Source organism: Heloderma suspectum, chromosome 1 (genome assembly GCF_057233095.1).
Source record: "Heloderma suspectum isolate Gila_16-S chromosome 1, 16-S_ref, whole genome shotgun sequence".
Classification (NCBI taxonomy): domain Eukaryota; kingdom Metazoa; phylum Chordata; class Lepidosauria; order Squamata; family Helodermatidae; genus Heloderma; species Heloderma suspectum.
Genome location: NC_139458.1, coordinates 137,768,082 through 137,794,323, shown reverse-complemented (window position 1 = coordinate 137,794,323; position 26,242 = coordinate 137,768,082). Strand labels below are relative to the sequence as shown.

The following is a 26,242-nucleotide window of genomic DNA, read 5'->3' as shown; positions in this document are numbered from 1 at the left end:
TTTCAGGGCCCAATTAGATGTGACAGAGCAGGCAGATTGATTTTATACATGCAACCGTCCCATTCATACATACACCGGTGTGAGTTTTCCATTCTGCACATGAAGAGGAACTTGTGGAGGAAGGAAGCATGACCATGTTGGAGTCTACACGGAAATGGAATGAGAAGCGCTTCCGGTATTATCCAAACATGCATGAAATTGGCTTTGGTCCATCAGGAGCACACGGAGCAAAAAATGTGGAGTGAACGCAACCTTGAAACCGCTTTTCACAGGTCAAACTGCACTTTAATCCGCCTTCCTCTGGGGCTGGATGGGCGGAGCCCCACTAGCAGAAGTGAATGTCACCCACCCATTGGTGCTGCTCAGCCAGTGAGAGAGGCCTGCTCCCGCCCCGCTCCGTGCTCCACTGCTCAGGGAGTTTGATGGAGGAGATGAGCCATGTTGGATAGTTTACCCTACACCTCTCCCGCTCCCATCTGCCAACTGTGAATCAGGAATACTGAAGCCTGGGGACAGACCAACAGGCGGGCAGGCAGGAGGCTCCTAGATCCTGCACAGAGGGAAAGGGCTGGAATTGCCCCCTCTGCTAGCGTGCTGGAGTAGGCAGCGGTGGCTACTGCTGCTGCCTCCACTTCCCCAACCAGAACTAAGCCTCCTTCTCCTCCCCCCACAAACACGCAGTGTTTCATAGGCTCATTCTTGAGGAACTCAGCCACGTATTTTGTGTGCAGTCTGTTTTCAATGTTGTCATTGTACAGTGTTGATTCTCCTTTAATATTTATTTCTGCATTTGTTATATTATTATAACAAATGTTATATCTATTTTTGTGTCTTTCCTTCCTTGATGGCTGGCTTGTGCACAGACTAGCCTTCCCTCCTGGTCATTTCTGTGTCGTCACAGTCAGCCCTATGTGAGAGCCTGCGGAGGGGCAACTTTAGATATGCTACTCAGATGTGCTCTGTAATGCTGATGGTGGCCAAAGCAACCATTACGGCCCTAGTGATCCACATAAGAACAAAAGCGTGCCAAATAAGCCCTTCAAACCGCAAAGAAACATGCAAAACTGCATGACCAATAAGAAAGTGACGTTTATTTTTCTGTGCATGCTCCTCACTCAGCTACAAACAACATGCTGAAGATATCTAGGCACCACCACAGTGTGCTTGAAAAACTGAAGGAAATTCAAGGGTAAGAGGCAGCTTGACAAGATTCAGTGGATTAGCAAGGCAGATCTGCAGCTGTCTGTGCATGGTGCTCCCGCCAGACATCTGATGTGCAAATGCATGACGTACGCCACCATCACACTTCTGCTTTACTTTGTTGCCCAAAAAATGAAACTGCCTTCAGTTGCAGCAAGGAAATGGAGATTTCATATATAGCGAGAATGGGCAGTTCAGAAAGAAGACCAAGCTATTCGGGCAACTGACAAGTCACTGAAACTCCACCAGCACAAATTATTTTTCTGCCAAATGAAGAACATGTACAGAACCAGAAGACTAGAGAGAAGTTATCAAATTTTGCCCCCTGGCACAGTGTGCCATTCTTATGTCCTTATGTTTCGACTGAACGTTTCTTCTTGAAAAGGAAATAAACCCATCAAAATACTTGAGATTTTATGTGTGTGTGTGTGTGTTTTAAGTGTGAGAACAATTTATGTGATTTAGGGCACAATCCTGTACTTGAGTTCTGCTGGCTGAGGGGCCATAGGATTTGGTGGGAGCCTCACTAACCTGGCGGAACATGAAATATTCACTGGTGGAACTGCCCAGATATACCACTCAGTGGAACACTCAGATGGTGGAGCTATTCTGCTGGTGAAGATTCGCTGGCAGAATGGCCCAGACAGGGTAGAGGCATGGGCAGGATGTGGGCAGCACAGGAGAGAAACTTACACCATATTCTGTACTCCCCCAGATCATGGCCACACCCCTGTTGACAGTTCAGCTTTGTACTAACCTAGGACCTGGCACAAGAAATTTATCTCCCATTGACTTCAAGAAGCAGAAGAGTATCTCCTGCCCACTAGCCCCCAGCATAATTGGTGTATAGCAGGGATGGGGAACATGTGGTCCTCCAGATGTTGTTGGATTGCAACTCCCATAATGCCTTACTATTGGCTATGCTGGCTAGGACTGATGGGAGTTGCAGTCCAGCAACATCTGGAGAGTCACACATTCCCCACCCCTGGTGTACAGGATTGTGTTTCCTGATTACAATTCTGTGCGCATTAACCTGGGAGTAAGCCCTGGTGAACTCAGTGGGACTTATTTCTGAGTAGACACGCATAGGATTGTGCTGTTAATTACCCCCTGCTTCATATATTTTAGTGGAATATTTTCCTTATATGGATATTTTTCAATGAATGCTTGCTGTTACCAGCTGGAAGGGATCGTAGAAAATAGACTTCAGAGAAGAGCAAGCATTGCTTGGTTAACCTTAGAGATTATACATATAAACAAGAAACATTAGCTTTAGTAAAATATTGAATCAGGTCCTCAGCTAGGGAAAGCTGGCAAAGTTGTCTGAAATGCAGTGGAGTAGAGTGAATACCTAACACTTGATCATCTGGGTGCACTGAAGCAGACTGGTGCATTCATGGTAATGGAGAGATCTCCAGTATTTTCTATCGCTGCAGTTCCTGTAACCCAGTCCTATGCCTCACGAGTAAGTTCCACTAAGTTCAGTGGAACTTCCTTTCAAGTTAGTGAGCACAGGATTAACAAACAAAGAGTCTGTTAAAACAAGAGTGACAGTAGGTTTTGCCATTTTGCTCCTGAAATATGCCGTTGTGCAACTGGGTGAGGCAAAAGGCACAGACGAAGTGCTCCGGGTGGAACTTGTGCCCCATGGCACTGACACAACGCCCAACAATGGGCTTCCCACAACCTTGGCACACCGTTCCCTGCTGATAGTGGTAGTGAAGCTCACAGTATGGACGGCCATTTAATTCAAAGAAGGAACCACCGTCAAAGCTGCAAAAACAGTCCTGAAAGCAGAGGAAACCTGTGTCAGGGCATCAACAATATTCCTGGCACTTACATATGAACAAGTTATTCGCCATGCTGCATTGGGTCAGGAAATCATTCTCATGGCCATCACCAAGTCAGCTACAATTTGAAAGACGTCCTTAACATGCTCTCACTTGGATTCCTGCATTGAGCAGGGGGTTGGACTCGATGGCCTTGTAGGCCCCTTCCAACCCTACTATTCTATGATTCTATGAACATTCAGGTTTTAGAACTTTTCTACACGAGTCTGTTAATTGGCCATTAATCCGCTGTATCTACTTTTGGTTTTGTTGCAGAACTGAGGTCCGAGCACTACAAGAGGAGCATTTCCTTTCCTGCTTTTCTGCTACATAACCTCTAGGTGGCACTGTGGTATAGCAGAATAGTGGAAATACACAAGTGGAAATAGCATTTTCTTTCCCTTTCTTTAAATAAAACTGCATTTCCACTGCTTTAAAAAAATTTATTGAAAGTATTCTTTAGATACTGAAGCAAAACTGAAGGGTCAGGTCATCTAAAGAATCCATAAACAACTGTGAGTGTGGAATGATGAGTGCACAATAAATGCCTCATGTAGAAAAGCCTTTAGTTGTGGTTCTTTTAAATAAATTTTTCACTTTTGGAATTCAACTGTAGAGTTTTGTAATCTAAAATTTTCAGGATTTCAAATCTGAATTTGATAGTAAGTTACATTTTCATACATATGCATTTCATATGTATTCATTGCTATGGATATACACAGATCTGTGTATGTATAGTTTAAAAAACTCAAAAGAAAAGAAAAATGATTTCAAATCTGAGTTTTGCCATCCCAGTTACAAAAATAATCCAGCTCTTGCTTATTATTTCTAAAATTGAAATTTTGCGCTTTAAAATGGAAATGTTCCGTATCCCTTTGATGTGAAAACATAGCCCCTTCCACATGCTATCTGCAAGAAGGGGGATCACATGTTCATTGGGGAGTGAGGGTGTGCTCCTGACCCCACCCCTGGCATTGAGTGCTCTGCAGGCCCCACCCCTGGATGTCCATGCAATGTTGTGAGTGTCTGCACTGAAGCAGACTATGGGTGAGCAGGTCACACTTCTAAGCAGCTGCATGGAAGCTTATATGCCAGCATCTGCTCATGTATAGGTTTCTTCAGTGAAGACATCCAAACCAATGCAAGGATGTCCATGGGTGGGGCCAGAAGCATGGCCCCATTTCCTGATAATCATGTGGAGGGGACTTAGGTATTCAGCAGTTCAGGATGGCTTGCAGCTGGGTATACAATGTTTAAGCAAAGCTAAACGTCACAAGAAGGATTTGGATTTTGAAATTCAATGTTTCAATTTCATAATCTGGTTTTCTGAACTTTGCAACTCAACTTTTGTTAAATATCAGCTTAAACAGCTTTCAGTTTAAGAAAATTCATATATCAAAGGCTGGAATCCTGCACACAGTCAGGCTACTTAAATCCACTGAAATCGGTGCTGGTTGTTTTTATTATCTGGTTTTATTGTTTCTTGATATTTTAATTTTATGAAGCACCCTCGAACTAAATTTGGTGAAGGGCAGTTTACAAATATTTAGATGACTGACATTAGATAGATAGATAGATAGATAGATAGATAGATAGATAGATAGATAGAATCACTGGGATTGGGGCAGCCTAATTATGAACAGAATGGCAGGCAGGCTCTGTTTGGGGTTTATAATTCTTACTCCCTGCACCAACCTCCTCAACACCAGTTTTCATTGCCCATAGTAGTTTTTTGCCCAGCTCCCCAGAATGGTCTCTCTAACTGCAATGGGCTGTTCTCGACACTTACTCCACACACAAAGCACTCTGGGTGCCAGACCGCATTCATTGCTGACAAGTACTGGTTCATCACAGGGCGGTCGCATCCTCGGCACTTAGGAGAGAAAAGGGCCTGGAAGTCCTTCTGGCAGTATGGCTTCCCATCCTTCTCCTGGAAACCTGTGCAGGTAGGTGTGGGAAGATAAAGGTGGGTCTTTTTAGAGTAGGGGATTCATCATGCAAAGCCAAAGGCATCCCATCCCTTTGTCTGGAGAAGATGGAGGGAAAGGGATGTATACTGTCTACATGCATTATATACTGTAATAGCTTCATACTGATTCAATGAGTCACCTGTTAAAGCCCTTGGCACAAAAGCAAGATCTACCACTCCCAAAGCTCTCTCCTCCATCCCTGTCTCAAACTACCCTGCTATTTGTAAACCTACATGAGATACAAAGGAATGAGCCTACAGAACCCATCCCCAACCCGGCTGGGTCAGATTACAAGTCCCATCACCCCCAGCCAGCATGGCATGAATTATAAACTTGCAGGGAGTTTTCATATAGAAGAGCTTTTAAAAATGTGGTGCCCCACCTGCAGTCAGAAGTGGCTCAATCCTGGGGAATATTGCAACCTTGTCTGCAAGTTGCTGGAAGGGGGCAGTGTTGCAGTCAGTTAAATAATGGGAATTGGGGGCATAGCTAGCCTTAGGATCTCTATAGCCTACAATGTGGTTTCCTGTGATTTTGCTCCTCCCTTTCCCTAACCCTCTCTTTATCTGACCTTCCTCCACTGCTGGGAGCATACGTGTTTGCTCTCTCTCCTATCAGTATTATAGACTACAAAGAAATGGAATGAACAAACTCAGTTTGAAACTATATGCTGTACTTGCATTTTTATGCAAGAAAGTGTGAGTAAAGCTGTTTACCTTTGCTTCACTAAAGAAGGGCATTGTCTCCTTTATCTTTTTCTTTTTTTAGCCCTGTGTTCATGCGTGACCGGTAAATGCTTATTCTGTTCTGCCTTTTGTTTTTTCTCTGCGAACTGCCTTTTTAACAGGAGGCAGCAATACCAAATGATTCCCATCACTACCCCAGTCTGTTGCTTGTGTGGACTGACTAGGCTTGACTTGAGAATTCTGAGGTCTCCCCCAGATACAGCCAGAGATGGTATTAGAGGTACTGGGAGCTTTTCTTCATCCAATGTTTATCTAAACTTATCCCTCTTCAGCAGATAATTGTCCCCGCTCCTCCCTCTCCCAACCCCTGGTGAAAATTAGCAGTATTTTAAAGAGAGAGAAGTGGATAGCACCTCTATGAATTTTCAACAATCAGAATCTGTTTTACATGGATGGCTACTTTTCATAGGATGAATATAATCTGGAGCCAGCATCTTATTCTTTCCCTAGCCAGGAGGCAGGTTTTTCACCCACGGTGCTCCCAGTGAAATCAACAGGAAAAGGCTGAGTGTGATCAGCCTGTCTTGAATTACTCTTCTGGGGATGCCCAATGAATGATGTTCTGTTTTACCTTGGGTGTTTTACTTCCCTGGGTGCCCCTTTTGGAAATATGAAACTCAATGGGTGCCTTGTAGTCAAGATCCCTCCAGCTGATCTGGCTGGCTTGGGCTTAAATAGAGTTTTCTTAACTAGGTTCATTATTGCAAGATTAAAGGTAAAGGTGTCCCCAACCAGTCGTGTCCGACTCTAGGGTGTGGTGCTCATCTCCATTTCTAAGCCGAAGAGCCAGTGCTATCCGAAGACGCTTCCGTGGTCATGTGGCAGGCATGACTGAACACTGAGGTGCACGGAATGCTGTTACCTTTCCCGCCGAGGCGGTACCTATTTATCTACCTGCAATTTCTTGCTTTCGAACTGCTAGGTTGGCAGAAGCTGGGACTGAAGACGGGAGCTCACTCTGTCACGCGGCACTCGGGTCTTGAACTGCTGTCCTGCCGACCTTCCAGTCTGCAGTTCAGCGTCTTAACCACTAAGCCACCGCGGCCCATTTGCAAGATTAGCAAACCCAATTCTGTTGAGCTTGATTTCCCTAGCACCACTGCTCAAAAAGCAAAATGTAACTACAGTCAAATCAGACTGTTCACTGCTAGCTACATTAATTCATACTGATAAAAAAAATAATCTGGTACAGCCATGGGCTGGTCACAGCAGGGTCACACCGTGCTTTGCTAAATTTTTGTGGTGATAGTTCTTCTTAAATGTTTACAACCCAAGAGGAACAATCCATGATTGCACAAAGCAGCTGTTGCACTGGAATCTGAGCCATCACTCCAAGGATTGCGAAACTGCTGAATGCACATCTCTGAAAGTTGCTTCTACCAGCACGAAGCAATAACAGTGGGAAGTAGTTCTCACAAGAAGCCACCCTCGACGACTAAGAGTGGTTGCCATGAGCTAACAAAAGGAACCAGCCCACTAAGACTCTAAATTCACCCACAAAAAACTTTCTGCACTCCAGTTATAATTAGCAGTTTGGGGACTTGAGCTTGGTGCGAAGTGCTCAGTGATCCACTGGAGGACCAATTACTGGAGCTGGGCTTCTGGGAGCACATTAGTGCCATTCTGTGATCAAAGTCCCACAGCAAGTATGAGTGTGTTTACGCTGTTCTGATGGTTAGTCACAAAGACAGGAAATAATAAGTGCCCATGACATGCCATCCCGCGAGCAAAGAAATTAAAACACATCCATCCACACCGTCCTGCCCTCCACACTCTCCAGGGATTTACTCCTATGAGAGAGTCACGCAATGTTCAAAGAGAACTATGACGTTGAAGTCCATTGATAGAAAAAAGCCTCCGCTGGTACCTAGTGATTCCAAGTAGAAACGGAGAAGTTCCAAGGAGTTTCACTACCTCATTTCCAGCAATGTTAACACAGTCCCTCATAGATAAAGAATAAATAGTGCTGCATGCCTTAAGCAGACGATTGATTCCTACAATAGCTCAATGTGAGCAAATTAAAGATGCTTTCTGCATAATGGCCTAGATCCAGAGCATTTCTACACCAGCCTAAAATCCTGCAACTTTACCAGGGCTTTCTGCATCTGTTTTAAATGCAGGATCAAGAAGCACTTCCTTTACACACGCTTCCCTTCCCCCCGCTTCCTGCCCTTATTTGTGTGTTTTATATACAGCCACTAGATGGTGCTGTGGTCTAGCTCCTCTTACTGCAGGATGTCCTTTTTTCTGGAGGGAACTCAACCCATGGTAATTTGATCTTTTAAAAAATGGGATAAAAGTCATTTAGTTCAGGAGACATGCTGGAGGTTGATGATGTCATGTAAAGGACCCACACGCTTCTGTGAGTAACCAATCTCAAAAGCCGGATAAAAGCCCCATGTGGAGAACTTAGTCATGCTTAGAGTAAACCTGCTGAAATCAATGAGACAAGTTTGCCATGACTAACGTACGTCCCACTGATTTCCATGGGTCTACTCAAAGCATGACTAAGTCTGGATCCAAGCCAATGTTTTAAAGCTTCAGATCTTGTTGAAATAGTTGTGATGTCACCACTCTCTACTGCGACGGCCACCTCAACATATTTGCTTACAGGTGATCGAGTTGCTTATGCTTTTGGTTAGCATTTTTGGTTAGATTAGCAGACTTGGGTGCCCGTGCTACAAACCAGGGGTATGATTCAACCAAAGGTAAGCACTTCTATGGCTCATTGGTTTCAGTGGGATATTTAAGCATTACTCACGCACTGAAATCAGTATGACTTAAAAGTGCTTAGGGTTGCAATCCTAACCATATTTACAAACTCATTTAGGAGTAAGCTGGATTTACCTCTGAATAAACATGCATGGCTGGCACTGTAATTTTGGCTGGATTGTGCCCAGTAATAGTTTTCCTCTGTTGAGTCAAGACTATGCTGAAGCACCTGGATATACACATCTCTACTTACAGCTCATATTTAGTACATTCCAGGATATTATGAATGCACATGTGAGATAACGCCCAGGAGACAATGTTATGTCAGAGCTAGTTTGGATTAACTACTCACCATCTGAATAACCATGACTTTTTCATTTCTAGAATTCTTCTCACCCATTTTATTTATTTGTTTATATTTTTAAACCACCTGACATGTACAACATATCCAGGCGGTTTACCCTGTCTTTGCATTCTATGTAAATATTCACATGGCAGGGGAGAGCAAGCCCTGGAATGATAAGCAGTTATAGGAAGATCTGTGGAAGGAGTTCCGTGGTCTCCCTTATTTCAGAATACTGCAGAGTGCAGTCCTGATCCTGCTCACTCAGGTGTAAATCCCACCGAGCTCAGTGGGAATGATTCCCTACTAAGACTGTTTAGGATTGCAGCCACAGTTCCGTAGGATGCTGCAAAAAACAACCATTTTCATTTGTCCAGTGAAGTAGGGCTAGAGGTTTAAAATGGTAGGTAATGGCAAGTCAAGATTGAAAGGGCAAGTTGTACAAAAACTGCACTGATATATACTGTGCAGAAACCAAGCGAATGGTCAGGAACTTTGGGAGAGAAAGACACACCATCATTGCTGAACACCTTCCCGCAGTGAGCACAGAAGAAATGCTCTGGGTGCCAGGTCTGATCCATGGCTGTCAGGATTTTCTGCAAGGAAAAGAAAGAAGGGTCATTGGATTCCAACACTGGCAAGTCCTGGCGGTTAAAAGGGCAAAGACAGATGGGGGCAGGAAGAGCAAAGCAGAGTTGATAAACGCCCCGCTTGCCTCTGCTCTGAACTGGAATCTTCTCCAGAGGGGGTTGATGGCTAAAAGGAAGGTCAACAGTACATACCCCTTGGATGGGTGCAGTGCAGTAAGCACAGCGGGGGGAGAAGAGCTGATGGTAGTCTTCCTGGCAGTAGGCCTTGCTGTCTCGCTCATAGAAGGGGCAGGAACCAATTTCCTTTCCACAGTGGGCACAGATGAAGTGTTCGGGGTGCCATGTGTTTCCCAGCGCTGTAATTACCTAGAAACCAACACGCCTGGTAAAGGCCTTGTAAAAGATATAGTTCAGACTGAGGCCCACTTTTCTTCCCCGTGGAACGCCTGCCATAGAAGCCAGATGTTCCCAAGGGGGCCACACTTCTAAAAAGGGTCCGAGGGTAGCTCAGCAAGCAACAGGACCTCTCTGGCTTGAGAGGGTAAAGACTCTCAGCAGTACAGACATTATAAGGACAGTTTGCAGGAGAAGAAATCCCTCTCTTCCACCTGGGGCAAACTGAACACTCCATACAGCAGACATTTGTTTTAATCTGTGACAGAGTCCATAGCAACCCCAATGGGGCTGAGAACCACCAGAAAGGCAGATAGAAGCGTCCACGCTCCCCTTTCTCTCACCTTTCCAGCAATGGGCTTGTGGCAGGAAGCACAGTTGCCCTTGGGCACAGTGGTAACACCAAGGTCCTGCATCTCATGAGTCAGGCCCTCCAACATGCTGTCTAGGTTGTCAATGGTGTTCTGTTCCGCTGATGACGGCTTTTCAGAACTGTGCTTCCCATTGGAGACCTGCAGAAAAGCAAATGATTTCAGCATGAGAACTTTCAGCATCCTTACCTGCCACGCATCCCCCCACCCCCCTGCGCGCACATCTCCGATTCTTATCTTTCCAATAGGACTCCAACTGTTTATACGCAGAAGGGAGGAAGCACGGTGCCAATGCATGCACCTTGCCTTTTCCCTCTTGAAATGTGTGACATGTGTAACACATTCTTCATCTTCAAGCTCCTAGTTCTTAGGTTTAAATCGGCCATCCATCCTTCTCCCCCTGTTTCATCCCTTTTCTCATCTTCCCTTTGAGAGATGCTCCATTGACTCTCTTTGCAAGCACTTTCATTACATTCTACCCCAGCTTTCACTTATTGATTGATTGATTACTATATCTCAAAGTAGGTAACAACAGAAAATTTAAAAGCAATAACACATCCAACAACATAATAAGGAAATCAAACAAGCAAATACAGAGCAGCAAAAGAGGAGACAAAGAGCTGCCCTCTGCATGGTGAAACTAAACATCCACAGAACTCTTCCCCTTTCCCATGCCATTCCCAGTACCTAACAGTGCCTCCACCTTCTGCATTTCTTCTGCACATGGTGGCAGCAGGTACTCCTGGCAAAGAGGAGTGTGCAGTTTGCCACTGTTCCTGCTCCACTGCCTGAGGCAGGGGATTCACCCTGCCTCATGAGATGGCCAGCCCTGCTTCCACACAGGTGATTAAGGCCAGAGTATTCATGATTCACCTTGGTCTGGATTGTTCCCAAGCAAGCCAGAAGGTCATCCAGCTGTTGAGCAGCTGAGGTGGAAGAAGACGAAGGGAGCACCGGCTGTGGAGTTGGCACCTTGCTGCAGAGGAGACAAATACACATTGATGACATTAGGAAATCCTTAAATACTAACATTAACTCTACTCCCATCTCCCATCATGCATGGCACAGGCTCAAATACAGCCCTCAGTCTCCGCTTCTCACTAACTGTTATCAGCCTCAAAAATTTATCTCAGAATGTGCCTGAAATATTTTTTTTTAAATCTTCTGCACCTCTCCCTTACATGAGTGGTACATAGTTTCAAGTGTATCTGCATCATGTAAGCCACATGACAACTGTGCTTATCTGCCTGCCCCCAGTGTTGTCATCCACAAGGCAGGCAAATAGACAGTGGCTAGTGTGGCTAGCACAGCTGACCTCGTGAAATGTTGCACAAACAGCACACATGGTGCCTTTCTTTTCCGTATGCATCTGGTTTGCCGGAGTGACACACCGACAGCATCAGAAGCGGAAACTTTCCAAATAAACTACCTAAAAATTGGAAAGAACTATCTAATAATTTTCAAGTTGTCAAATCTAGTCTTACTCCACTTTCTTAGCTGAATTAATCCATCTAAAGTCAATGTAAGACCACTACCTGGTGAAATACGGGCATAAGAGTCTTTTTATAGATGATAATCATTAACTAAGTTGTTTTTTTCCCAGAACAGTTTTCACCTATTTTAGAGCCCCCAAATTACAGTTTATCTTGAATCACTCAGGGATTCTTGGAAACAGGGCTGAATAATTTCCAGCCCAGGACATCCCTGACTCGGAATACATGTAAAATCAGGCTTATGAGTGCCCAAGAATGTTTCTTCTGTTTAAAATGCCAACATGATTCCCCAGTCTGAAAAATCATGCCATACTTAAATGAACCGATCTGTCCATATTGACACTGAAAAGTCTCAAAAGAGGTGATAGCCCTCCACAGTTTGGGACATTTCAATCAGCAGTTCTTGAATGAAAATACTCAAAGAACAAAATGATCAGACAGATTGTATGCAGGAGTGATGATGCTATTTCAGCCCAAGAGCCAAATTCCATTTTGGAGAAGGTCTTGGGGTGTTGCATTCCAGTGGTGGGCAGGGCTAAAGGCAAAAGTGGGTGGAGCCAAAAGCAAAAGTAGGCAGGACCATATACACACACTGACTCATACACACATCTGTATGCACACATGCAACATACAGTCCCGCTCCTCAAAATGCCTTCTCCATGCTGTAATTAGGCTTTTAAAAAGCCTTGACTGGCAACAACCTATTAGGCCTTTAGAAACCTAATTGCAGCAATGGAGGGTCAATTTTTCAAGCGGGAGCATGGCATTGAGGAGCAGTGACCCCCCCAAATTGCTTCTCCCCCTGCAATTAGCTTTTTAAAAAGCCCTAATTGGCACAATTTCTTTGATGGGGCAGCATTGGGGAAGGTTAGCCTAATGGAAAAGGAATTATCAGAGGAAGACCTACAATGTTAATTGCTACAGTTGTTGATCAGTGGAATGGGATATGTAGATTTGGCCTCTGTTCAGTTACTTCTTTCTAGGATCAAGTGGGTGAACCAAATGCCCAGTTATCCAGATTGATATTGGCCAAAAATCAGGCCACCTGGATTGGGTTAGGGTTCAAGCAGGGGCATTGTTAGAAAATGGCCTACCTGGGCATGGGCCTCAGATCTTTTTTGAGCTGTGCCCCGGATCTTTTGAGCTGTCCTAATTGCCATTTTTTTTTTACATTTTCCTATTGACTTGTATTGGAAAACAGAAATGGCCATATCTTTTTTCTTTTATAAGATAAATACATGACATTTGGTGACCTGGCCCCTATTTAAGTGACTGAATCTGCCAAATTTCAGACAGTTGGGCTTGATAGCTTTTGTTCTAGCCACAGGTAAAATTTGATTTTTTTCCAGAAAATGTGTCAAAGCAAAGAGCTATAATTTTTTTGTTCTTCCACATAAGTGCATGAAATTTGGGAATCTGGCAGCTCCCATGGAGCTGATTGAATCTTCCAAATTTCAGACAGTTAGGTCCAGTGGCTTTTGTGCTAGCCATGCATAAAATTTCCTTTTCTCAAAGACTAAAACAAAAAGTAAAAACTGCCAAGCTACACAGGGGATTAGAAATCCTAATCAGAAGGTATTTAAGGTGACCATTAAGAGGTCACTATCCCTAATCTCTGGTGCAGGGTTTTTTTGAGGTGCAAAAAACCTCTCTCCCCCTACTTTTCTGCTCTTACATGCCCACTGTTGGAAGCTTGCTTGCAATGTAATTTTGAAGAGGGAGAAGGAAGGGAAAGAAGAGCTTCATGTGAAATACTGGTATTTCACACAGCACCTGATTTTACTGCCCCAAAGTGGAACCTTTGGATTCTGCAGAAGTGTAGTAGCTTCAGTACAGCAAAGGATCCAATCAACCTCCACAAACTTGTTTCTCCTCCTCCAATTTAATTTCTCCTAAATAGCTGTAGGACTCAAATTATTGCAAAAGGAGGGTTAGGACTATGTGGCATCATGATCGAGGAACTGCTAGGGCTTTTAAACAGGTTCTACAGTTTAAAAAAAAAGCTAGAAAAAGCCCTCAGCCACCTCACCTCATAAACTTCATTTAAGTACGTGCAGTCCTTACAAACCCTCCACAGCCTCCTAGGTTCCTCTGAAGTACCACCTCTCTGAAAGGAGCCACTTGGCTTAGGGAATTCTCTCTACCGCCCCCCCCCCCACATTTCCAGTCACCATCTTCTTTTCTTCTTCCCTCCCCTATCCTGTACTTTCTTTCTCTTCTTTATTCCACCCAGAGCATATCTTGAGGAATTCTTTTCGGTGGGCAAGAGACGTTCTGAACTGTATTTGACTTTATACACACAGACAAGAGGGTTGGGTTTTCTCCTTCTCACTCAAGTCTTTGAGAAGAGTGGGTTCACATGGTTGCAGAGATACAAATCTGGGGCTGTTTTGTTTGTCAGTTGCCATTATCCAGCAATAGGAAGGGATGGAGCTCAGTGTTAGAGCACTTGCTTGGCATGCAGAAGGTTCAATCCTCAGCATCTCCAAGTATGGCTAGGAAAGAATCCTGCCTGAAACCCTGGAGAGCCACTGCTGCCAGTCAGTGTTGACAATACCAGGCTAGATGGACCCAGTATAAGGCAGCTTCCTATGTTCCTATGAACAGAAAGCTTTAATAAAAATAGGAGGTTTGGGGGGGGGGGGTTCAAGTGGAGGGGAGATAAATACTAATTTATACAATCCTATGTATGCCTACTCAAAAGCCCCATTATGTTTAATGAAGCTTACCTTCAGGGAAGTGTGCATAGGATTCCAGCACAAGTTACTTTTGCAGGGACATTTGCACTTTGATGTTCTGGATGTTTACTCAGAAATAAGTCCTGAGTTGTGAGCATGGTATTGCAGGCTTAATACAGTGCCTACCCAATCCCACCTAATGAAGTGACTACCCTTTCAGCATAGTCCTATGCATGTTTTGTCATTTGTGGGTTTAGGGGTTTTTTTGCATGAACTCTAGCTTCAGTGGTGAGGGAAAGGTGCTTAGTACATGCTCAGAGTTTCTCCGTAACTTAGCCCTAGTTTTGAAAACAGACTCATTGGCTGAATCCTGGTGAAGTCTTGGCACAAATGAAGTTATAGGGAGGAAGATACAATGAGAGCTTGTGCATAACAAGGAGGAGGTAGAGAGGAGTTGCACAAAACATCGGTTTTTATGAAGAGTTGCTAGAGGATGGTAGGATGAGGAGGGATGGTTGCATGGAGGGGAACAGAATTGGTAGGGGGAGAATGTAAGTGCTCAGTGGTGAAGGAAAAGCATTCTGCATATGCTCAGAGACACTCTCTATTTAAGAACATAAGAACAGCCCTGCTGGATCAGACCAAGGATCCATCTAGTCCAGCATTCTGTTCACACAGTGGCCAACCAGCTGACGACCAGGAACCCACAAGCAGGAAACGAGCGCAGCAGCACCCTCCCACCCATGTTCCCCAGCAACTGGTGTAGATTATTTCTTATATGTTGATTATTTCTTATACTTTGTTATAACAAAATAATATTTTACAGAAATTGAGAAGTTACATATTAATAAGAAATATTGCTAAGGTGACTTGAATGAGAATATTAAGAACCAAGTCAAGAAGAGTTTTAGAATGATAATGAAGTGTGGATAATAATTTGATAAGAATATAGAGGTTACACTAAGAAAAGAAAGGGGCTGTCAGTTTAGAATTTGAAACAAAAGATTAGATCTTGCCTCACTTGGCCACACTGAGACAGGCATGACTGACTGGTTCTGTTGGACTGATAGATTGACTGGGAGATGACACTTGACCAGGGTTCATCCACTCCTATTGGCAAAACACCACAAATGTTTCTAGACAGTAACCTTACAATATTGAAAGGTGAAAAGATATAACTTTAACTTGGTCTTCAACCAACAGTTGTTTCCGTATATGGTTGTAAATTGGCTTAAATGTGCTAACCAATTTCTACTTTCTGTTTCTCCTTTAGTTTATTGCATCAATGATAGGTGTGAGCTTGCCTCACATACCGAAGCTTTTGCATGGGTGAAATTTGTAGAAGCTTTTCTAAGCATGACACACCCCTCTCTGTCTTTCATATTCAGGCCTATTTCTAATAGCACAGCCATTAGAATAACCAAGCATGTATTTCCAAATCCCCCAAATGGTGGACTGCTTGCCCAAGGTAATAGGTGTGTTGCTTCTAAACCCTGAGCAACTCAAAATGGAGTTAGAAACTCTACCTGGTTACTACTCTGCATAGGTCCATTGACCTGGAAATAGTAAATGAGCTGTAATCCAGGAAGCAACCAACTGTGCAGCTGCAGCAGCAAAAAATGCCCCAGAAGAACTAAGGGTTGAGATACCTAGCTCCCCTTGAGATTAGAAATAACATTATTTTTTCACTTCAAACATTTCTCTTTCTGCTGGGGTTCTGCCAACTACAACATAAATCTTGTGTGCATTTTAAGACGGGATTGTGACACATGTGAATGGAGGTTTTTTTCTTTCTTTGTCTTCTAAAGTGTGAATTAGGGTGCAATCATATACATACTTACCTTGGAGTAAGCCCCACTGACCTAAATGGGACTGACTTCTGAACAGACATGCATTGGATTGTGCTGTTAGTGACCATTTGTACTAGTAGTTTTTAACTTAATGCTAAATGAACTTCACAAGAGCAATTGTTTAGAAATCAATCACAGATGTTTGATCGTTATCTGGGGAGGGCTTCCCTCAGAAAACAGGAAGCAGAATGGAGCAGTGTACCCCGAGGGCTGCTTTGCCTTCTTGCAGTAGCATTTACCTGTAAATATTTTCTGGATCTTCCTCATGATGTTGAATCCCGCATGCTGGCTGTACCTGCGAATATACACAAAGTAGGGATACAAAGAGAATGCTGCCTCCTCACAAAGCCACTCAAACATATACTGCTCTCCAATACTGGATCCTCAGGATGAGTCTTTTATTGCACCATCGCCCTGCCTCGTTCAGGGAATTTTAACAGGGATGGGGGTCCAGATGACACCATCTTCTGCTCATAACCCTCCCATGTTTTCCCAGCACTCCTTCCATCTTTTTTTTTTTTCTTACAATGGAAAATCTGTTAAGGGTGCAGTCCTATGGGGATGGCTGTAAGCCTCCGAACCCGGAGGCATACGGCCATCCAATTGCCTCTATGCTCCCCCTGTGCTGCATTTTTGCTATATGGGCATTTTTGCCAGTCTAGGTGAGGTGTTGAGGAGTGGGAGGGATGCAGGCTGGGGAGGATTCCTCCTAAGCTGGCCTCCCCAGTTTCCTCCCCTCCCTGCCTATGGGAATGCCCCCTTTCCATCCTCTCCGAAGTCGCCTTTGTGACCTTGGAGAGGCAGCTGGTGCGGTTCTCTCCATGCCAGCTGTGAGGGGGAGGGGAGCTCAGGCTCCTGGGTCTGAGGTCAGAGCGCTGTCTCCAACCTTGGATCCAGGAATCCAAACTATCTTATGGCCCCCCAGATGCTGTCTACAGGCCATAGGATTGCGCTCCCTGTAAAAAAAGATGGAATAGCTGCACAGCAACTTCTCACTGTTACTGTTAGGACACCTCCATCTAGAAGCACCCACTGGTTATTATCCTGTATCAACCAATAAATTAAGTTTCCAAAAGGAATGAACCATTGGAAATTGCTAGGCACCTCTGTTTCTCAAGAACAGTCTTCAATTGGGGGTTGCTGTCCTCCAATGTGGAGTCAGCTGCTTTTTTTTTAAGACTTTGGAGCAGGAAGATGTACCTCAAATACAATTTCTCTTTTGCCACTGATTTTCCTCCTCTCCCAACTGCTGTCATGAAGAAGTATTCTGCTATATTCCAGAACAGATAGGAGAGAAAGGGCTTTTCTACACAAGGCATTTATCATATGCTCATCATTCTCCACTCATAGTTGTTTACAGGCTCTTTAGACAACGTGATCCTCCAGTTTCACTTTTGTGTCTAACCAGCATTTTTGGCAAGTTTTTTTAGAGTAGGGAAAATGCAGCATTTAATTGTGAAAGAAAAAGAAAGTGCTGTTTCTATTTGTGTGTTTCCACTATTCTGCTATCCACAGTGTAGCCTAGGGGTTATGTAGTGGAAAAGCAGGAAAGGAAATGCTCTGCATGTTATGCTCAGATCTTAGTTCTGCGATGAAACCGAAAGGAGATACAGAGGATTAACAGCTAATTAAGAGCCTCCTGTAGAAAAGGTCAAATGCAGACAAATCAACTGCTGCAACATAGAATCAAGACAACCATGAATTGCTCTGCAACAGTCTCCAAGTTGAGCAGCTGATGGATGAAAGAACATCTGCAGTATAAGGAGTTGCCTGAAACCAAATCAACCAATGGCTCATTTAGCCCAGTATTGCTGTGCAACAATCCAGGACCCCAGTCAGAGGTCTTCACCAGTCTCCTACCTGTAACCCTTTAACCAGAGATATCACCAGAGCAAATGCATGCTACTGCCACAGTGCTTGGCTCTACCAATGTATCAGAAGTGCTGAAAGGGGCTCTGTTTTTTGCGGTCCTCTGGCCGGCTTTTCATCTTAATCTTACAATTGACATTTTCATATCTGAGGTGCATTTTGCATTTTGTGACTTTTGAACATAAGTATCACAAATCGCTTTTATCCAAACTATGCATTCAGTGGAAAATATCAGCAGTTATTATACATCAGAGTGGATGAGCCAAGGACTGGAATGAATGTCATACTAGGGACAAGCTTTTGTGTAATTCACCTTGAAGAAGCTCAGCCTTCCATAACCTGCACCTTACTAAGGAGGTAGGTAGCTTAAGGAAATGCCTTTTTGGCTTCTGGAAATAACTTTTTGGCTTCTGGCTTCTGGAAATGCCTTTTGGCTTCTGGAAATGCCTTTTTGGCTTCTGGCTTTTGGAAATGCCTTTTTGGCTTCTGGAAATATCTTTTTGGCTTCTAGCTTAAGGAAATACCTTTTTGTGCTGGGTGGCACTGGTCTTTGCTGCTGGTGCCACTGGTTGCTCCTTGTTGTCTCGTTCCAAAAGAAAGCGCACCTTTGGGGCTCCTGGGTCACTCACGTTCAAACTCGCTGAGGTTTGTTCCAGTTCTGCCAACAAAGCATCTGAGCAAAACCATTATCATTTGAATTATGCCATTCAGGAATTCGGTTGCATTCCTCTTTTGCTTCCTCTTTGTCCTTTGGTATCTCCAGTCTGGCAGGGCTTTGGCAACAACAGTGTTCCAATGCATTTTGTTTTAATAACTAGCAAGCTATCTGTCAGTTTGATGGGCTATGTTGGGGCAAGCAGAGGTGGAAGGACAGGCCTATGCCATTCTAGCCTGTTACCAGCATAGAAAAGATAAGAATATAGACCCTGTAGGAGGAATGGGCTTCCCCTATTCTTTGATTGCACTGAGCATCCCAGGGTGCACTGCTCCAGAAGCCAAGCATGACCAAGGAATGGAAATCCCCAATTTTTTTTATATATTTATGAGAATGCTGTAATCCACAGAGACCATGACATAACTGAGGCTATAATGACAAATACTGTATCTCTACGGCCATTATTCCAAGACCCTGAGTACAAGCATGGATCTCTCTCTCTCTTTCTCTCCCCCCCCCCCCACACACACTTTGTCTAGTCCTTTCTGGAACCAGCTTTCTCAACCAATTTGCTGATCCAAAGTTATATAAGGGGTGCAATCCAGCCAAAGTTCAGCATTTAAACATCTAACTGATTTCAATGACAGCATAGAGGTAGTATCTAAGGTAGGGATGTACAGATTTTGTAAAATCCATTCTGTCCATATTTCGCAGATTGTCAGGTGCCTTTCGTTCTGTCATCTGCTCATTGGTGGAATCAGATTTTTTTCCAATCTCCTGAATTTGCACAAATGTGCATTTGCACAAAGTTGCACCTGCACAAATGCACCCCCCCAATGCATAAATCCCCCCAAAATGTGCATTTTCATGCTTTAGCCTATGGGGGAAATGTGCATTTTCAGCCAGTGTTTTGTTATGTTACGTATTTTTCTATAACTAAATTTGTGTAAAATTCCAGAAAGTAAAAAAATTGGTCTGCAAGTCCAGAGACACTGAGTGACTTGGGAAAAGCTGGTCCACTGTGGAATATGCAGGTTGGATTCATACAAATCCAAGCTCATTTGATTCCGCTGAGGATTTCTCTGACACCCTTAATCCAATGTTAGTCCTAACTAGAGTAGACCCATTGAAATGAATGGAACTGAAGTTAGTCATGATTAATTTGAGTCCCATTCATTTTAATGGGGCTACTCTAAGAAGGACTAACATTGGATATTGCCCAGTGTAAATAAATGCTTGCCTGTTGAATTCAGTGGCAAAAGTGCTTATCTTTGACAGGATCATGTGTGTCCCCTGCACACATTTGGTCCCTACATCCTAGACTATAGAAAGCAATTAAAAACAAATCATTTAAATCATTTTTAAAATCATTAAAAAGCAATGAAGCAAATAATAATAATAATAATGATGATGATGATGTTCTTGGTTTGGGACCTTTTGGCATAGAGGTCTCTGGACAAAGCCCCATGTGTATTTACAGATCTCTTCCGTCCTCGAGGTCACAGCCTATATTTATTTAGGGTACAATCCTACGTATGTTTAGACAGAAAAAGTCCTACAATTCCCAGCATGCCCCAGCCAGCATGGCTGGCTGAAAGGGTTCTGGGAGCTGCAGGACTTTTTTTTTTCTGCCTAAACATGCAGAGAATTGTGCCCTTTGCTTTTAGTCTGATGCCATCCTGAAGGCAGGATGCTATATATGCCGTACGGGATATTTGAGATGCATGTTTTAATCTAAGATAATTTATCTTAAAATAGTTGTTCCTTGCCTTGAGTTTAAGGGACATCATGGGATAGAAGTTCAATAAATCAATATGTGCTTTCTCTACCTTATGGCTTCCTTATGCTGCCCTATATATCATTGTCTCACAGCCATCTTTGGGCCATGCAAGTCACCATCTTCTACTCTGCCCAGCATTATTCACTACATTTTCTGTCCAGAGCATATCCCACATTTCTAGCCAATCCTCTAAACAATACAATTAAGACTGGTTTGCTTTCCTCCCGCCTCCCCCCTCCCCACCTGCCCCTCAGGCAGCACAATTGCCTCATCATTTGGTCTTTAAAAGCTTCATCATCATTTCTGCTTCCTCAAGTTGGCTTTTAGGCATCTCCCATCTCTAGCTTTGAGAGCATGCACGTATATGCCACATTTTCTACCTTTAAAAGATGCCCTATGGCTTATAATAACCTGTGGCTTTCCTTACAGAATAAACTGGCCAAAATCATAGAAGTGAGAAGCCGCAAGAGAGAACCTATCACAACATACCCACTTCCCTTGTGAAAAGGAAAAATTGTAACCAGACATCTTCTCTACCAAAGACTGACCCATTTGAAGGAACACAAGGGAATGTCATTCTCTAACTGCATCTATCCCACACAACATAGTGTTATGGAGTGCCATTCCTGGCCATACCTTTCTTCTGGTAGGGGGTTGCTGGCTAATGCTCTAGAATGGCCAATTGGTGTTTTCCCCATTGTGTGCTGTTTGTAAGAGTGCTATGCTGATTGCTTCCACCTATGTTCTGCTTGTATATTTGTAAATAAATCCAAATATTCTAAAATGCCATAAACCTCCAGAGATCTCCAATTCCGAAGGGAGTCAAACACCTGGAACTTCTCACCACTTGGGGAAGTGGGAAGGCATAACAATAGCAATAAGGGGTTACAGGTAAACTGCATATGTGTAAACTTCCGCTGGTTTCCCCCTGTGTCTATATTAGATTGGGACTCCTTTGTGGGCAGGGATCTATTATATCTGTTGTTTGTAAAGTGCCTTGTAGACAGATGGTGCTAAATAATTAAATAAAGTAATCAAGCCACTCTCTACTCTTGGTCAGTCCTGTTTCCCAGAAGCAATTTAAGGCTTGTCTCATCACTAAACACAGCTACCTTAAATTTTAATCTTTCTGTCTATATAGATTTGTAGCTGTTTCTTGGACTGGTCAGTCATTTTTTTCTGACATTGGATCTTCCACTTCTGGATTCAATTCATCCTCCAGTTCTCCACCCAAGATGGTAAAATTCTTAAGCCCATACAATTCTGGCAATCCAACTACCTTCTATGACCTAATGATTTAATCTTTTTAGTATTCTGATAATTTTTTTCCATATAATTCAATTCCGTGCATAGTACAGAATCAAAAGAAAGTATCCAGACTCATTTCTCAGGTTTTCTATATCCAGGCTGCTCATGCACAATCCCAAGCCCCACCCTGCTTTTTCAATGAGCCTGATACCCTGGCTTGTCTGTTCCAACCCTGTTAATTCTCCTGGGCTTCCTGGTGGCTTTTGATACTGTCAGCCATGGTTTACATATGGATCACCATTCCAGAGGCAGGTAGTGTGGGGCACCAAATTGTAGTGATTATGCCCCTTCTTGGAGAGCAGGTTCCAGAAAGTGGTGCTCAGGGGTGGGGATGTCGGAGAAATCCACAATGGACTCAAATGAGTTCAGATTTCTATTGAATCCGATCTGCAGGTTCCACAGCAGACCAGCTCTTCCTGAGTTGCACAGATTCCACAGACTTGCAGACTGGTTTTTCACTTTCTGGAATGTTGTGCAAATTTACTCATAGGAAAATACAAAAGAAAAACAACCACCAACCAAAAATGCGCATTTAGCCTCATAGGCTAAAACGGGAAAAGGCATGCACATTTTGGGGGGATTTACACATTTTCAGAAGTGTACATTTGTGCAAGTGTGCACGAATGCAAGTTTGGGAAATTGAGAAAAATCCAATTCCATCAATGAGCAGACGACAGAATGAAACATGCCTGAGTATCTGAGAAACCCAGACGGAGCAGATTTAACAAAATCTATACATTCCTACTCAGCGGTTCATTGGCCCTCCCTGTGAAAATTATCCAGTGGGTACCACATGATTCAGTTTTACCCTCAAGCTTTTTATTATCTACATTAGGGGTGGGTAACACACAGCCTGTCAGCTGCATGTGGCCTCTGCTGTCCCCCAGTCTGGCATCCGCCGCCTTTTTTGGTGACAAGAAAAAATTGCCCCCAAATCACTCATTTTGGTGCTGCAGAGCAATAAAAGGATCAAATTTAGCTTGTTCTCAGGCGAAATTTTATCTTGTTCGCCTTCCATCATGGTTTGCAGCAAATTTCGGCAGAAAGCCCATTTTCTTCCCAGAACCCCATGGAATCTGTGGCAACCCGCAAAATGGCCCCCAGGCCCCCTGAACTTGCCCACCCCTGATAGACATGTTGATGGGATAGAGACTCTCCCTGCATGGCAAACTGACCACAGCGGGCCTGGGGCCTTGGGTGGGTTCAGAGGGCATGGCTGGCCAGCAGCCAACACCCCAGCCCAGCCCAGCCCGGGCAAGCTCCTTGGTGCCACAAGATCTGCTGCTTCCATTCTGCCCTGACCACACAGAGATTAAAGCAACCCATCTGAGCAGGAATCAGATTGATGGAGGCTGCCTGTTCCCTCCCAAGTTATGACATCGTTATTCAACAAGTGCAGCATGTAGTTGATCACAACCCCCCAAAAGAGTTGGGGTGAGTGGCAGCCTAACTTAGGTGACCCACTCCATTCTCTAGTTGCCCCTTTATTTAACTTTGTGCACTTGACCTGGGTGCAGGGACGATCCTGGGAGCTTTCGAGTGGCACACATGCACTTCTCTGGTCCTTCTCTGTGTTCCATCTAGTTATGAAATGATGGTGGCAGTGATGGGGGTGGGGGGTCCCAGATCTTTTTGGACAAGGCTAGAGAGTCTTTACTTGTGCAACACCGTGCAGGACTGTCCACATGCAGGTCTCAGAAGCACAGAAGAGGAATTTGGGCAGAATCAGCCTGCCATGTAACAGTGCTGGGGTGGTAAGAAAAACTGTACCTGGTGAAATTTTCTGTTTGATACAATTAAGTGGTCCAGGAGCCCTGATCTTTCTTGCACCTGGTTATGCATTTATGACAATAGGTGATGCTCGAGAGGAAATGGCAGGGGCTCCAGAACACAATGTGGGCTCATACAAAGAAGGCAAGGTATCTTTCTACGTTTATTCAACTCCATCTAGAATATTCTAGAATTTTATACCTCTAATAACTAAAGAACGTGTTACCTTTTTTTCCTGTTTTCCTGTCTAAATTAGTTCATATCCTGTTTGTAGTCACTACTTTTTGCAACCATAGCCTTCTCTAAATTGTCCTCCATCTACTACATTACCTACCATTTTATTTGTAAAATACCATCTTTAGGAAACTCCCTCTTTTGGAAACAAATGAGGACAAGCTTCTTCAATTTCTGTTTGTAAGGTACATTCCCCATTCCTCCAATTGTTTGAGTTTCTCTGTTCTAGCTTGAGGGTTCAATCTTCTTGAAAGGCAGTGACCCAAATAAGGTAACTTCATTTCTCTCAACAAAGTCTTTGTGCTTTTAACAGCTGTCCAAGAGGCAGAAATGCAACACTGGCAGCTTTTTTCTTGTAATGGCAAAAGTTGTACCTGATGAGTTCTTGCCTGCCATGCAGCTGTTAAAACAGAGGTGCACAACCTTTTTGGTCCTGGGGGCTGCATCTGGTGTTGCTGGGGGACCAGGGGCTGCATATTCACCCATCACGCCCACACTCCCCCCCCCACATATCATCACTCCCTCTGTATGAAAACATTGTGTCAAATCCACTACACACCATTAAGTAGAAGAATGCATGCAATATCCTTGTGTTCTCTGCACCGAGATTTAAAACACATTCCTTTAGTTCTGACCAGTTAGAAAGAGTTACTTACCTAAATCATCCATCCCTTATTTGCATAGGGTCTTCTCTCCTACTGGCTCAAGGATTCCCAACTGAGAGACGCACGGGTTTGTTGGGCGGTGGAACCGAAGGGAAATGAGCAAGATGGTGTGTGAGTGAGTGGGACAGTGGTTGATGCAGACTTCTGCAGTTCCTCTCTCTAGCTGCACTTCCTCTTTTTAGAGGCTGAAGATTTTTCCCCTTACGAGTCACATTTTGAGCAACTAAAAAGTGCACATTCAAATGGTTGAACAGGAAGAATTGGCCATCTGATCTTTTCAAATATGTGTAGATCTGATCTTTGTGCCATTTTCCTTGTAGATAGGGCAGCTGTCCTGTTGTATCAAGCAGTAAAATTTACTGGTAGATAGTGAAACACTCTGTGGCTCTCTTCAGTCTGGGATGATGACCCACCAGGGAAGAAGTTAATAATTAAGGATACCACTAGATAGATGCTGAATACCCCAAAGCATCAGTTATACATTGACATTCTGAATTGTTGTTCAGTCATGTCCGACTCTTCGTGACCCCATGGACCACAGCACGCCAGGCCCTCCTGTCCTCCGCTCTCTCCCGCAGCGTGCTCAAGTTCATGACATTCTGAACACCTCTTCCTATATTTATGATGAGAATGCTCGGTTTCTTGAAAGACCTCAGCAGGGCAGGCCCTACCATTAGGCAGAGTGAAGAGGCTGCCTCGGGCAGCGGATGTTGGAGGACAGCAGCGGCAGGCCCCACAGGCCCTGACCAAGTGAGCAGGCAAAGAGCCATGCATTCTAGCAGGCATTCCCTGAGCACGTGTGTTGCTCTACTCACATGTCACACACTGGCACCACCATCACGCACTGCAGGTGAGTGAGCAGCAAGGAGGTTCCAGGTGGAGGGTGAGTGAGTGGCAACAGCAGAGTGTTGGAGGATGGAGCTGATTGTCCATGTGGCCTGCTCTGCACCACCTACATTAGCCTGTTGCAGTAGAGGATGCTGTTCTGTCACCACTGTTGAAGTAAGTTTCAACTGCCAATCCAGCTGGTGTGTGTATGTGGTGGGGGAGGATGCCATCTTGTCCTTGGCCTCAAGCAGCAAAATGTCTTGGGTCAGTGCCTGGAATAGGCCCAGGTTACTGTTCCATGGTGAGGGCCATGGAACGGTAATATTTGAGAAGGGAGGCGAAGAGTGCAATCCGACCCCCATGGTGTTGATGGCTGAAGGAGATTAGGATAGTGTGTTGGTGCCTTTCCACTGGCGCCTCACATGGAAAGGAGTGCCACTGGGGATGTGGGGAGTATCGTCTGCCATGGTGGAGGCCCCTACTGTGCCTGGGTGGGCAGAAAGCTGCCTGTGCTGGGTTTTCCGCCTGTGACAGCAGGCGGAAAGCCCTGAAAGGGGCCATACCATAGACAGGGTGAGGAGGTGCTGCCTTTGGAGCTGCTAGATCCAAAGCGTCTCTGTTCCCTCAAATGGGCCCTATCCAGGCCCTGGAACTGCTGTTGCTAATTCCCTCTCATTGCTATAATTTGGGGAAAATGTTAAATACACAGATCCACTAGGCTTAACAGACTCTCACCTTTTGTCCTGACTGGCACAAGCCAGCATTGCTAGGAATGGAGTGGCAAATCTGCTCAGGATTGCTGTGAAAAGGATGATTTCCCATGATTTTGTACTACAGAAATACAGCCAACTTGTACTGAATGCCTCACGGTATTTGAAGGGCAGAAGATTCCTGCTGTCTTTCCACCCAGCCTCCTCCTTCATGATCAAAGCCTTTAAAAAGTGGTGCTGCATTTGTG

At 44.2% G+C, this 26,242-nt stretch overlaps 1 protein-coding gene across 1 annotated transcript; it reads right to left on the bottom strand.

Annotated features, from left to right (window-relative positions):
- Positions 1 to 1,064: 1,064 nt before the first annotated feature.
- Positions 1,065 to 24,623, bottom strand: LPXN (leupaxin). Its single transcript, XM_084859841.1, has 9 exons — positions 24,448 to 24,623; positions 18,569 to 18,717; positions 16,415 to 16,470; positions 11,028 to 11,130; positions 10,128 to 10,295; positions 9,583 to 9,756; positions 9,315 to 9,396; positions 4,819 to 4,967; positions 1,065 to 2,987 (listed from the first exon to the last, which is right to left on the bottom strand). The coding sequence occupies exons 1-9, from the start codon at positions 24,458 to 24,460 to the stop codon at positions 2,718 to 2,720; spliced, it is 1,164 nt and encodes a 387-aa protein (XP_084715967.1). The 5' UTR covers positions 24,461 to 24,623; the 3' UTR covers positions 1,065 to 2,717.
- Between the last annotated feature and the right edge of the window lie 1,619 nt (positions 24,624 to 26,242).